Source organism: Barbus barbus (assembly GCF_936440315.1).
Source record: "Barbus barbus genome assembly, chromosome: 43".
NCBI lineage: Eukaryota > Metazoa > Chordata > Actinopteri > Cypriniformes > Cyprinidae > Barbus > Barbus barbus.
Window position 1 is genome coordinate 5,284,728 of NC_136721.1, and position 15,612 is coordinate 5,300,339.

A 15,612-nucleotide genomic window follows, 5' to 3' on the forward strand; every position below is an offset into this window, starting at 1 on the left:
ATATTTGTGTTCATATTCAGAAAAGTGGATCTCAACCTGAGCTTACTGGCAAAATCTCACATTTTCTTTGGAAGCTCAGGGAACTGCAGCAAGAACAGTATAAAAGCTTCTCATTTTTTCATAGTCGTATGTGGGTAGTGGTTCTCCTCTCTGAATATCAGTGTTAAAATGGCAAACTCTTTGTGAACTGTGTACAAAGCTCTTGAAGAGACATACTGTAATGCACTGGCCTTTATAAATGTTACAAAAAAGTCTTCTGAGTAAAGGCATGATTGGATGGGATGGACTGTGGACAGAATGGCTGAATTCTGATGATTCGGAGTTCAAACTGTTGTTAGTGGTCACATGGGCTGCAGCTTCAGCCAGCTAAGATCATCTGACCTATAAAAGAAAGAAAACCTCAGTAAAAACATTAACAATACAATACAATACACATACTGAATTCAATAATGAAATGCCTTTAACTGAAAATCTTTTTTTTTATCTTTTAATTTTACTTTATTGACACACTATTTTCCTTTTTTTGATATTGTGCAGTTGCTTTGACACGATTTACATTGTTAAAAGCGCTATATAAAATAAAGGTGACTTGACTTGACTACTCTGACGGTATGTGGTTGCTTTTAGCCTCTTTAAAGGAGCACCTAGCATTTTACTACATAAATGACTACATGAATTGTGTATTTTAACAGTATTTCAACGAATGTTTAAAATTATGTACACTCACATCAGAAGAAGAATCCATATCAGTTTCATAGAAAAATGTTTTTTCTCCATAAGGGAGGTACCTCCTTCATGGTGGCAGCCATATTGAGATCAAATGACTGTCTTTTTCCTTTTCATTGGCTGCATCCGAAATCACATACTCCCTGTGTAGGTACTTTTCTTGAATAAGTAATCGCTCTGTGAGCATTATGTAGAATGAATGTGTGTAGTGTGAATGAAATCTGGATGTACTGCATTTGTCATATTGTCACTGTCATGTGACCTACCAGAGTCACTTCACTGCTATTCACAAATCCTTTCCCTGTGGCTTCATGGGATAGTAAAGTAAGTGTCAATTAGATGCGGAAGTAGTAAGTAATTTGTATACTTCCACATAGCCTCTGACGTACTGCTCTTTTCACATACTGTTTTTTTGTCTACGTCTACTATACACAGTAGTATGTATGTGATTTCAGATGCAGCCATTGTTCAAAATAGAATATGACATTTTTGCCAATTAATCGGCACCGATAGTCAATTGCTGGAACTATCGGCTATTGCCAAAAGTCCATGAAGATTTTTTTGGGGTTTGCGTCCATTGCTGGAGCCGCTGAGAAATCCAATGTCATAATACAGTATGAGAGCGTCATCTACAGGCGAATCACTGATGTCTAATTTTTATACATTTATTCAGTTACAATTTTTTTTAAATAGTAAAGCACTATTTTAGTTTTCAGTCAGTATCCATTTTAAAAATCAGTTGATTAATCAGTATCGCCCAATATGGTCCAACCTAGCTATCTGTATCGGTAAACTCCAAAATCAGTCGACCTCTACCACTGTGTACCATTTAGGTGCTAATATGCACACTTTAGGTACCAATACATGCCTTAAAGATCCCAATATGCTCCTGTTAGGGGTAAAAAGGTCCAAAGATGTAGCTTTTGAAAGGGAACCACCCCACTGACAGCTTTTCTACCCTTTTTTTTTTTTGAGAGTATACCATACTACTATACATACGTCATATGTAGTATGTATACTGAGCAAAGTATGCATATTTTTAGTATAAACTTATAATCGATTTGGGGTCGCAGGAAAATAACATCTTCATTAGTTAACCAACCAAACTTTGACTCCTTGGTTGTATCAGTTGTTAAGAAAGATGAATATAAACAATGAGGAAGAAATGATTCAGTGAACCTTCAACTTGCAGGAATATCTGCATTTTCACTTATACCGTAACTGATGTTGAGTTCTCACTCACTCTGCTTCTGCCTTTGTAATCACTGTTCCTTCTGCCAACCTTTCTGCCACTACAGAGACGGCCGGTTCAACATTCAATCCTGCAGCAGCCACCACCTCATCATCCCTGCAGTTAAAAGTACACAGCCAATCTTTCAAGCTTTAAATGGAAAACAAGTTTAAAGAATGGATGCCACAAACCTACAGCTTCTTACTTGAGATAAAGTGCCAAAAACTTCATGTTCTCAAATCTTCCTTTCAGCACCATCTCAGTGTATCCCTCCCCGTACCCTGCAAATAATGAAGAATAGGGACATAATTACATACAAATACCTGTATTTTACAATCCGTAAAGCGTGATAGGCATGTACGTTAAAAGGCTGCACCAGCATATCGAATAGTTCTCCCCAGCAGGACGGTCCAATAGAATGGCACTATGTTTAGCTCCACCTCCCTGCGCAACATGTTTAAGGCCGCAATCCTTCCTAATAAGGCAAAAGTTATTGCAATGAAATTAAAGACATTTTATCACTACACAATTATATATTTAAAGACCAGTGATGCACCAAATTTTTTTGCACCAGTAAAATTTTTCAGGAAAGAGACGCCTCTTAATACTTCAGTTGAGCTAATTTTACAAATTGCTACTCAAACATAATTTTGGGTTTCAATGAAGTGCATCCACACTGCTGGCATGTTTACCTGTTGCACATTTCCCAAGTTGCATGCACAAAATAGATGCTGAGACAGTAAAAACACATAACAAGTTTCATCAATGAACCAAAAATATACAGTCAAAACATGAATTTTCAGTTTTTGGACAAATGGTTTTGTGAGGAAAAATAAATAATTGAATGCAAACAGAAGCATTTTTTTAAAATCATGTTTTCAGCTACATATTTTGCCAATAGTTGGTGTATCACCCCATATTTTAAGTCTTTTAGTTCACATCTATTATCTTTATGGCGTCTATATGTTAATATACTCCTAAAAGTTGGCAAAATTAGCAGATTTGATTACCATGTGCCTGCGCTGTCTGCCAGTGGCCGATGTTCACATTCTGGCCTTTTGCCATTTTGAGAGGAAAGGAGGTCAGATCTCCTGCACAGTAGACGTCTGTTATGTTGGTCCTCATGTACTAGACAGATAGGGACACGATTAAAGATTTTGGAAGTGTAAGGTTTGAGCTCAAGGAAATTGGTCATAACGCTTACCTTATCCACAATTACATAGCTCTTAGAGTCCATCCTCACTGGACTCCCTTTCAAAAACTCTGAATTGGGGTTGACACCTTATATGGAGATAATTGGGGAGAAGAGAGCACAAACCTGTTGTTCAGATTTAAATTCAAGAAGCACTTTGTTCTCAGTTCTATGACTGTACATACCAATTCCAACGATTAACAAATCGGCTTCAATAGTGATACCGCTCTTCAATTTCACAGCCTTAACCTGTAAAAAAACAGGTTATTCTTTTAACCTTAATGTCTTAATGAACCAAATGAAAAAGAGGCCATCGTCCAGTTAAGTGTTCTTGATAATGTATTTCAGTCAATTAACTACCATAAGAAAGTACTGATGTGTTGTTTTTGGAAAAAAAAGAAATACATTTATTTTTAGAACAAGTGACCCTGTTGATTTTACCCTCTTATTTTCGCCTTGAACCTCTGCAACGGCGTCATTCATGTAGAATGTCACCCCTCTCTCTTCCAGCATCTTAAATAACAAACAAAGCAAAGTAAGAAGATAATCATTAAGCACATATTTGATAACAGTATAACTGAGATGGTTGTATTGGCCTTGATAACATACCATCATGGTGACCTTTCCTATCTCTGGGCCGAGAGTCTTCTGATAGGGGAGTTCACTGCTTCCAATGATCGTGATACTACTGGCCATATCTATCATATAGGCGGCCACTTCCATGCCTTCAATGCCAAACACAATAGATTAGTTATTATGGAGGGAAAAAACATGTTAAAAGAAAAATTCACATAATATTTTGTCATCATGCTCTGTCCATATACAACCTGAATTAAGGAAATGTTGGGACGTTTTTTTTAAATTTGAATAAAATTAAAACTAAAAGACTTTCAAATCACATGAGCCACTAATTTATTCACAATAGAACATAGAGAGCATAACAAATGTTGAAACTGAGAAATTTTACACTTTTGTCCAATAAATGAGCTCATTTCAAATTTGATGCCTGCTACAGGTCTCAAAAAAGTTGGCACGGGGCCAACAAAGGGGCTGAAAAAGCAATACATTTTTAAAAGATTCAGCTGGGAGAACATCTAGCAACTAATTAAGTTAATTAACATCAGGTCTGTAACATGATTAGCTATAAAAGGGATGTATTAGAGAGGCAGAGTCTCTGTAAAGATGGGCAAAGGCTCTCCAATCTGTGAAAGAGTGCGTAAAAAGATTGTGGAATACTTTAACAACAATGTTCCTCAACATCAAATTGCAAAGACTTTGCAAATCTCATCATCTACAGTGCATAACATCATCAAAAGATTCAGAGAAACTGGAGAAATCTCTGTGTGCGTAAGGCCGAACACCTTTCCAGACAAGGCCGAAGACCTTTATTGGATGCCCGTGGTCTTCGGGCCCTCAGACGACACTGCATCACTCATCAGCATGATTCTTTCATTGACATTATTAATGGGCCCAGGAATACTTCCAGAAAACACTGTTGGTAAACACAATCTGCCGTGCCATCTGCAGATGCCAACTAAAACTCTATCATGCAAAAAGGAAGCCATATGTGAACATGGTCCAGAAGCGCCGCCGTGTCTTGTAGGCCAAGGCTCATTTAAAATGGACTGTTTCAAAGTGGAAAAGTGTTCTATGGTCAGACAAGTTCAAATTTGACATTCTTGTTGGAAATCATGGACGCCGTGTCCTCCATGCTAAAGAGAGAGACCTCCCAGTGTGTTATCAGCGTTCAGTTCAAAAGCCAGCATCTCTGGTGGTATGGGGGTGCATAAGTGCACACGGTATAGGCAGCTTGCATGTTTCGGAAGGCACTATGAATGCTGAAAGGTATATAAAGGTTTTAGAGCAACATATACTCCCCTCCAGAGAAGGTCTATTTCAGGGAAGGCCTTGTGTATTTCAGCAGGACAATGCAAAATCACATACTGCAGCTATTACAACAGCATGGCTTAGTAGTAGAAGAGTCCGGGTGCTGAATTGGCCTGCCTGCAGACCAGATCTTTCACCCATAGAGAACATTTGGCGCATCATTAAACGAAAAATACGTCAAAGACGACCACAAACTCTTCAGCAGCTGGAAACCTATATCAGGCAAGAATGGGACCAAATTCCAACACCAAAACTCCAGAAACTCATAACCTCGATGCCCAGACGTCTTCAAACTGTTTTGAAAAGAAGAGGAGATGCTACACCATGGTAAACATGCCCCAGTCCCAACTATTTTGAGACCTGTAGCAAGCATCAAATTTGAAATGAGCTCATTTTGTGCCTAAAATTGTAAAATTTCTCAGTTTAAACATTTGTTATGTTCTCTATGTTCTATTGTGAATAAAATATTGGCTCATGTGATTTGAAAGTCTTTTAGTTTTCATTTTATTCAAATTTAAAAAACGTCCCAACATTTCTGGAATTCGGATTGTACATTGAAAGTAGACAGTGACCAAAAATAAAAAAAAGTTATTACAATTTAAATATTATTTTTCTATTATCATTTTAAAATGTAATATATTCCTGTGACAGCAATTTTGAATTTTCAGCATCATTACTCCAGTTTTCAGTGTCATATGATCCTTCAGAAATTGATTCATTCTAATGTGCTGGTCTGCTGCTTAAGAAACATTTTGTTTTTATTATTATCAATGTTGAAAACAGTGTAATTTTTTAAATAACAGTTTATTAAACAGCTTGATATTTTGTGGTAAATGTGAAAAATGTATTTTAATTTCTTTTAATTATTTTTTATTAATTATTTATTTTAAAAAAGCTTGTGAACAATGGTTAATATATATTAAGAAATATTTTTATTAATAATTTTTAATGAAAAACCACCTTATAAAACATTTTGACATTTAAAGACTTGCATATTATAAATATATCTCTCTGTTGTTTCTATATCTATCTACTGTTTGCATATTGAAAGAAGACAGAGGGTGGTGAGTTATAAATTTGTATAATGACACAGGTATTACAAGGTGAAGGTGACTTTTTAGGACATTGACCCATGTTCCCACTTTTCAAAAAGCAGAGTGATATCATCAGAGTGAGTTTTTTGGGGGGGAAAGTTGAAATGCACAGTCTCCTGTGAGGGCTAAGTTTAGGTGTAGGGCAATAGCACATAGAGTTTGTACAGTATAAAAACCATTACGCCTATGGGATGTCCCCACTTTTCACAAAACCAAACGTGTGTGTGTGTGTGTGTGTGTGTACCAACAAAGGAAGTGCCCACAACGACTGTCCTGCAGCCCATGCAGGCGTAGTGAATGCACCGGGCATCCTCTGGTGTTTCCAGCATTAGCACGTTTTCCAGGTCCACACCAGGGCAATCTAGATTTTTTGCTCTGAAGAACAAATATCAAGTAGTGTGTAAGTTCTGGAATCTGGATGGACCGAAGTTGAGTAAAAGATGAAAAATAATGCTGTATCTAGACATTTACAATAAAAAGTACAATTAAATAATAGTTTATATCAGTAATTATCATCAGACACTTACCTGCATCCTGTTGCAATAAGGATCTGGTCATAGCACTGGATTAATCCATCATCAAATGTCACTGTTTTCTTGTTTGTATCTATTGATAAAGCCTGCACAAAGTACAACTCAGATATTGTCATGTGATTCTTGGTATAAATATCAGTATAAACGACAGAGACACAAGATTAACTCTCACCTCTTTTTTCAGCCAGACCTCAATATCATACTTGTGGAAAAATTCCATTCTTCTCATTAAGAGACTTTCGCTCTCAGCATTCATTATCTAAAACAAGATTGGGTTAAATGTTAATAATAACAGGTTGCAAAGCATTTATCATGTCTGTTTTATGCACAGACGGTCCTGGGTTCGAGCCTCAGTGGAACCATGATTTTGGGACAGTTATAGCTTAATGGTTTAAATCTCAAACAGGTTTAATTCTCAGTGAAATGTAAGTAGGGGAGTGAATAAACAGCACTCTTTTCCACCCGCATTACCCACAAATGAGGTGCCCTTAAGCGAGGCACCGAACCCCCAATTGCTCCGGGGGTGCCACAGCAAAAATGCTCCGGGTGTGTGTTCACAGTGTGTGTGTTCACTACTCTGCTCCTAATGTGTGTACACTAACTTGGATGGGTTAAATGTAGAGGACAAATTCTGAGTATGGGTTACCACACTTGGCCTTCACATCACTTCATTAAAATGTGAAACAGATATGCTGTGGTGGCCATGCTGAATTTTTCATTACTCCATTCATCAGTGTCACATGATCCCTCAGAAATCATTCTAATGCTGATTTGGTGCTCAAGAAACATTTCTTGTTATTATCAATGTTGAAAATACTTGTGATGCTTAATATATTTGTGGAAACCCTGATACTTTTTAAAAACAAATATAGCGTATTCTTATTTAATCCTGGAAAGTTGGAAAGAAAAAAAACATACAGTAAATTTTTTAAAAATAAAACAAGGATCATTGGAGTACATTTTACAAGAAATAGAAGTCAGTCTCTCTGCTTAAAAATGTAATGATTTATTTGATGTTACTTGCCTTTTACTTACGATTATTTTTTAAATTGACCATAAATTTCTGAGTGAAAATACTGTAGTTTCAAAGCCAGTGTTTTCCAGTGTATAAAAATAACAGAGAGAGTTCATTTGTAACAGTAATGTTTCAGTAGGCCTAAACCATAAGTATATCGTAAATATCATATAAGTATATATTGTAACTTAATACAGTCTAGAGTTATTGAAATATATTTATGTAGACTTTTACATTGCTTGCTAGGATCCAAACCAGTTTGGGTTGTTCTGAAATTAAATAATTAATCTCAAACCACATGTGAAATGCATTCAAAATGGATTTTGTAGATGTTTTATATTCATTTAGGAATATTAGATTAAAAGATAAGTTTAAACATTTTTACAATATTCACCAACCAAGATGTAACCAGTATAATAATATTTTCAATTGAAGCAGAATCAATCACTATAATATTTTCAAGTGAAGCAGAATCAATCACTTGTGTGAATTAATTATCCAATCATTCAAAATGTAGTCTCAGTTGCAAAAGTGTTAACAGCTGTTAACAGCAACTTTAACATCTTTTTCCTGCAAAAACAGTTCTAGCACCAGTTTTCACAGATCTCGCGTCTCACCTTGCTAAGTCTGGTTTTGTCGTATGGAAGGAGGTCATCTCTAGATACCATAATAATCCTGCCACTGTAGTTTTCTTGCCGTAGTGTCTCAGCACACATTAAAGAGGCTGCGCCTGCACTCAACAATACACAGCAACATTAAAACTGTCCACATAAATCAGCAAATACAGGGAATATCAGACATTTTTCTCTCACCTCCTCCTAGGAGCATGACAGTATGTAGCACCGCTTGATCTCTGGCTCCCATCCATTTGATACGTTTAGGCTGACCCTGGATCTGCACAGAAAAGGTTTTTAACATTTTACTCTCAGAATTGTCCTAGTTATGATTTTGGTTTCATACATTTAATGCAGAAGATAAAATGTCCATATGAAGGTACTTTACCCTTTTCTTTACAGACACATAAACTTTGTTGTTTTCGACTTTCACCTGTCAAGAAAAATAACATTAAATCAGTTAAATATGTTAGCCTGTACACTACCATCAAAAGTTTGGAATAATTACAATATTTGTAATGTTTTTGAAAGTCTCAAGGCTGCATTTATTTGTTAAAAAATACAGTAAAAACAGTAATATTGTGAAATATTATTGGATTTAGAACATCTGTTTTCTATTTTAATATAAAATGCCATTTAAGGTCCTTGCACACTGATTCCAAAATTTTCATATGCGTTTTTTGTATTTTTCATATTTGTTATCCTTTCTTATCAAAATGCTTGCTACGGATGCGAAAACGCAGAAAATCGAACCTGATTCGATTTTTTTAAGATGGACGAAAGTTTCAGAGGCAGTGTGTAAACGTGACTGACACAATGTGAGGTTGTATTTATTTAATGTGCGAAAATTTGGACGAAAATTTCAGACTCAGTGTGCAATCGGCCTTTATATACGGTGGCCAAGAGAGCTCAATGCGCTGCAAACAGAAAAAAACACCTGCAAATTAAGAAAACAACTTCCTCAATTTTACAACGCATGCGCTGCAAATGCTTACAACACCAACAAATAAAGAAAAGCACTGCAAACAGAAAAAAACACCTGCAAATTAAGAAAACAACTTCGTCAATTTGACAACACATGCACTGCAAATGCTCACAACACCAACAAATAAAGAAAAGCACTGCAAATACTCACAACACAACCAAAAAAAGAAGAGCGCTGCAAATAAAATTATTTATTTGGTTGTGTTGTGAGCATTTGAAGTGTGTTTCTTTATTTGTTTGTGTTGTGAGCATTTGCAGCACCTGCTGTCAAATTGATGAAGATGTTTTCTTGATTTGCTGGTGTTTTTTCTATTTGCATGAGTTTTCTGAAGTTACAGCGCTTTGAGCTCTCTCGGCCACCGTATTTATATCTTATTTGGCAAAGCTAAATTCTCAGCATGATCCTTCTGAAATCATGCTGATTTTTTGCTCAGTTATTAGTAAATGTTATTAGTCCTCATTTATTAATAATGTTTCCTATTATTATCAATGTTAAATGTTAGTATTATGTTAGTATTGATTTCAAATATAAATCTTTTGTAACTTTATGAATGTCTTTACTGTCCCTTTGCTTGCTGAATAAAAGTATTTATTTATTTGTTTTTCTTAAAGGTGGGGTATGTAATTGTTCAAAAACGCTTTAGAAAATTTCCTGGGCGTACATTTCCTGGGTTGCGTACGCTACGTATGTGTGGGGCGGAGCTATCGAAATAGGGGCGAGACCCTTTTGGGGTAGGGGCGTTTTTGTTTTGGTTTTCAAATATCAACATTGGCTTCCAGAAATCGAAATTACCCCACCTTTAATGACCCCAAATTATTGAATGTATATTAACCAGCACAACTGTTTTCAATATTGATAATAAAAAGAAATGTTCCTTGAGCATCAGCATATTGTAATGACACTGAAGACTGGAGTAATGGCTACTGAAAATTCAGCTTGGCATAATAGAAATAAATTACACTTTATATTCAAATAGAAAACAGATCTAAATTGTATAATAGTATATCGCAATATTACTGTTTTTACTGCATTTGATCAAATAAATGCAACCTTGGTGAGAACAAGAGACTTCTATCAAACACATTAAATAATCTTAATTATTCCATAAGTTTTTGCTAGTAGTGTATGAAAACTTCTTACCAAGCTAATTTTATATGTTTAATTTATAATAAATAGTCTAATATGTATACATAAAATATTATACTTTATATACTATATAAATAAAATATTATATAAAATCTATAATATAATTTAATGTACATTTAATTCTTAAAGACTTTACGTTAATCAGTCAAGAAATATATGGTAATACATGCCTTGTGGCAGGGCAAACAGTCAATTCCAGGATACTCCTCCAAGTCACCAGTCTTCACATTGAAACAGGAACCATGCCAGGGACAGCGGACCCTGTGACCTGACAGCACCCCTGCAGAGGAACCGCAAACACACTGTAATACTACAAGCTCACATGACTTTCCTTGTAATACTTTACTTCTCCCATGTTATTTATCTAAGAAGATGAAAGCCAGTAGCACCAAACTCGATTTCTTTTGATAAAACAGATTGGTAATGAGCTACCTTTGCTCAGTGGAGCACCATAGTGTGTGCACTGGTTACTGATGGCACTGTACACCCCATCACAGCGTACCAGCAGAACATTGTGCTCACCAACCTCCACCTCCATCATTCTAGATCACAAGAACCACACACGCAGACATCTTGAGTTTTACACAGTGGGAGTGTCCTTCAACATCTTTATATGCACAGAATGGTCACACTTTAATTTGGGGACAAATTCTAACAATTAACTAACTATTAACTACAAATTTGCCTCAGTAAACTCCTAATTTGCTGTTCATTAATAGCTTGTAAGGTAGTTTTAGGTACAGGGTAGGATTAAGGTATCTAAAATATGCAGAATAAGGCATTAATATGTGCTTTATAGGTATTAATAAACAGCCAGTATGCAAGCAATGTGCCTGCTACTAAGCAACAAGCCAATAGTGAGAATTTGTCCCTAAATTAAATTGTTACGGTTTAAAACATACAGTATGACTTTGAAGAAATTTACAGCCATAAAACAAAAGATCAGAACTGTTTCAAACATGATGCAACTATTTGCAATCCAGTTTCCATATGCAAAATTCAAATTGATTTCTGAATTATTCTTTTCTGTGTTTTCATTGATAAAATATTGAAATTGTTCATAAATATGTATATTAAAAATATAATACATATTATTAAAATTATTATTATTAAAATGACAGGTATTTATATAGAACCTACTCTCCATCTTTGAGTTCTGTCTTGTCACATACGACATCTGTCACCTCTTCCTCCTCCACCTCCAAACCAGCCACTAAACCTATAACCATAACAGCCCGGATAAAATAATAAATGATATCACTCATAGTAAGAACAATGCCATGGAGAAAAACATAATATCACAATAATTGTAATTACATAATCAAATGTTACAAGCATAATCGCACTGTCAGAGAAGTGAACATTAAGAATACTCCATTAAATAAACAAAATCAATATTATATATATATATATATATATATATATATATATATATATGCAGGGCCACTGCTGGCCAAATGGGTGCCCTAAGCAGAATTGCATTCTTGTGCCCCCTCCCCAAAATATTATGGATGTAAAAAAAAAAAAATAGAACTTTAATAAAATATAAACGTAAATAAATAAATTGTCATTAAATTGCATTATTTACAAATTACAATTTTAGCTCTATATACAGTTACCTTTGGCTATTATTTTATCAATACAGTTGTCTGATTGATTTTTTTAGTCTCAAGCATTCAAAAATCACACAAAAGAAAACTGAGCAGTTGGTGGACAAAAATTAAATATTAAGTGGACATTTGAATAAGCCTAAATGTTTGGTCAATATTAAATGACTTGATCATTCTGTAATGTATTACCAGGCCTTTGGCTCCCTTTACAGGCATTTGTAAAAATATGTTATGTAAATATCTAAATTGTTTATTTTGTTTTAAATTATGTATTTTAACAGTGTTTTTCAATGAAACCATATAATTATTAATGAAGCAACCATTATTGCCTCATTGTTTTTATATAATGTATTTTAAGTCATTTTAAAGGCTGTTGTTGGCTTAGGTCTGTTTTTATAACCACAATATATATATATATATATAAACATATATATATATATATATATATATATATATATATATATATATAAAATCTTAATACTTCTTTGTAAATTAGTATTTGAAGTAACAAAACCATGTTTAATTTGCGGTTGGCTACAAGGACCATGATTTTTGGTTTTATTCGTAGTAAAACCATGGATAGTTTTCGTAAGGAAACATGGAAAGTCAGAGAGAATATTATATGCGTTGTTGGTGGTTAAATTATTACCAACATTAAAACACGTTATTAACGTCAACAGCCAGAAACCTTTCACAGGATTATGAATGTAGCCTACCAAAAAATGATGCACGGGTTTCATCTTGTTTTTGTTTTATTCTTTTCTCGGCGCTGGATTGCTGATGTCTTTTCACGGCATAGCTGTCCATCAATTATGATCATTTCTTTAAGCCGCAAACATGAGGCGCGAGCCGTCCCGGATGCCAGAATGCTGCGTCACATGATTAGCCTACTGTCCATTGCATCTGCAGTCACCATAAAACGCATTTTTAAATAATTTTATATATGTTAATGTTCATTATATATATGAACATTAACATATATAAAATTATTTATATAATTTCACCGTTTTGTTTTGTTAGTTTTTTTCTAGTTTTTATTATGTTCCTGTGTTTGTTTTCCGCTGCATGGAAGTCGCCGCTTGTCATCCCGCCTTAGCCCACTGCAAGTCTGCGGGATCACCGCGAGCCCTCAAGCCCGCCGTCCGCGGCTCACCCTAGCCTGCCTGCAGGTCTTGTGGCAAGCCTGCCGCTGACTCAAGCCCCGATTCACGTGGATCCAGTTTCCTAATCATGGCCAGGAGTGCCGTTCCCAGATCCCCTGGATCCAGTCCACCTGTCACGGCCAGGAGTGCTGTTTTTAAATCTTGTCTTGCCCTCAGGAACAGTTTTAATTTATCTTATCAGTCTTGTCGGTCATGTCCACGGAGACTCGTCTGGGGCAGGCGGCTCCTCTTGTTGTGGCCGCAGAGGCCATTCCCAGCCACCTGCCTCCTTGTCACGAAAATGCAAGCGTTTGCCGAGGGACCCTGTGAGGGCCCCTAACTCCTTGTCATGCCCAGAAGAAGCCTCAGCTTCTGAGAACAGCCCCTGTGGGCTGTCCTGTCCTGTTTGTTTAGCCACGGAGGGCACCTGATACCCCCTAGCTGCCCCATGGAAATTTCTTTTGGGGGGGGGGGATCCAGCTGGAGCGACCTGCCATGGCCTCCTGAGCCCCTTGCTCCGCCATGGCCTTTTTAGCTCCCAGCAGGAAATGTGGAACTGTTAAGGTGTGAGACGCACTTTCCGGGAGAGGGGAGTTACGTCAGTCCTCTGTCGTGTGTGTCATGTGTTCCCGCCTCTTGTGTCCATATTTGGTTTGTTTCCTGTACTTGTTTAGTGTGATTATTAGTTTATTCCGTTCAGCTGTGTTTTAGTAATTAGCCTGTGTATTTATGTTCCTGCCTGTTCAGTTTCGTGTCGTCTGGTCTACTCGTTACTTTGTGCGCTCTGGAGGCCCCTCAGGACAGACACGGACAGGAATACAGGACGGGGACCTCCAGAGTGGAACAGACAGACGGAGGCCAAGGCGGAGCAAGGGGCTCAGGAGGCCATGGCAGGTGGACTTCGTGGCTGTGGCCTCGCCCCTCGACCCGGCCACTCCAGTCGGAACCCTTCTACCCCCCCAAAAAATTTCCATGGGGTAGCTCGGGGGTATCAGGAGCCCTCCAGGGCTAAACAAACAGGACAGGACATGAAATGACAGGACAGTCCACACAGGAACAGGAAGCCCTCTGGGGCTAGACAAACAGGAACAGGACTGGACAGGACCGCCCACAGGAACAGGAAGCCCTCCTGGGCTAGCTCGGAAGCTGAGGCTTCACCTGGGCATGACAAGGAGTCAGGGGCCCTCACAGGGTCCCTCAGCAACCGCCTCCACTTCCACGACAAGGGGGCAGGCCAAATGAGTCTCCATGGACAAGACCGACATGAAGACCGCGAACGGCGGGCTGGAGTGAGCGGCTGGCTTGGGATAGCCGCGGGCGGCGGTGGATAACTCCCGCGATCTGCGGGCTGGAGGGCTCACGGCCAGCGGACTCGTGGTGATCCCGCCGAACTCCCACGCCGATTTGCAGTGGGCTATGGCGGGATTACGAGTGGCGACTTCCTTGCCACAGGACAGACACACAGGAACAAAACAAAAGACTTTTGAAAACGAAAAAACAAAACAGAGTGAAGGGGCGCCGCTTACTGTAGGGTCTGGTCTTCTGTCATGGTGCACACAGCAGGGAGGAACAAGGAACACGCAGACGTTCTTCGAAGCATGCTAGCTGTTTCTGATGCAGAAAAGCTAGTTCATGCATTCATGACCTCTAGACTGGACTATTGTAATGCACTGTTAGCTGGTTGTCCTGCATCTTCAATAAACAAGCTACAGATAGTCCAAAATGCAGCGGCTAGAGTTCTTACCAGATCAAGAAAATATGATCATATTACTCCAATTTTACAGTCTCTGCATTGGCTACCTATTCAGTTCCGTATCATTTACAAATTATTATTACTTGCCTATAAGGCCCTAAATGGTTTAGCACCTGCGTATCTAACTTGTCTTCTACCACGCTATAATCCAACCCGCTCCCTAAGGTCGCAAAACTCTGGACTTTTGGTAGTACCTAGGATAGCAAAGTCCACTAAAGGAGGTAGAGCTTTTTCACATTTGGCTCCCAAACTCTGGAATAGCCTTCCTGATAACATTCGGGGTTCAGACACACTCTCTCTGTTTAAATCTAGATTAAAGACACATCTCTTTAGCCAAGCATACACATAATGCATTTTATAATCTTGTACTGCAGTTATATCTGATCAAATGTACATTATTATTATTCTTTAGCTTGGGTTGAACAATTTATTTTTGCTTAGATGGAACAGCAGCTACGCTAATCATGTCTCTGCTTGTCTCTACGTTTCTGCCACGGGATTAACATCCCGTGGTAGCCAGGAATTACAGAACTTCAGTCTGGATCTAACCATTACATGATCTGAGATGACCGAACACCTGAGATGGAGGATCAGCGCCGGGAGATGACGTATGTGTCCCTGATCGTAGGCAGAGGCCAAACACCTGGATGAACGCCAGAGACAGATCCCCATTGAGGACCCCGC

At 37.6% G+C, this 15,612-nt stretch overlaps 1 protein-coding gene across 1 annotated transcript; it reads right to left on the reverse strand.

Annotated features, from left to right (window-relative positions):
• Positions 1-341: 341 nt before the first annotated feature.
• Positions 342-11,652, reverse strand: LOC306862258 (apoptosis-inducing factor 3-like; the record flags this gene model as incomplete). Its single annotated transcript, XM_079405008.1, has 18 exons — positions 342-381; positions 1,970-2,074; positions 2,163-2,238; positions 2,334-2,432; positions 2,968-3,085; positions 3,162-3,238; positions 3,335-3,398; positions 3,591-3,662; positions 3,759-3,874; positions 6,375-6,505; positions 6,658-6,749; positions 6,836-6,922; positions 8,296-8,408; positions 8,491-8,572; positions 8,681-8,725; positions 10,594-10,703; positions 10,856-10,965; positions 11,564-11,652. 18 exons carry the CDS (start codon positions 11,650-11,652, stop codon positions 342-344), a joined length of 1,626 nt encoding a protein of 541 aa, XP_079261134.1.
• Positions 11,653-15,612: the final 3,960 nt, after the last annotated feature.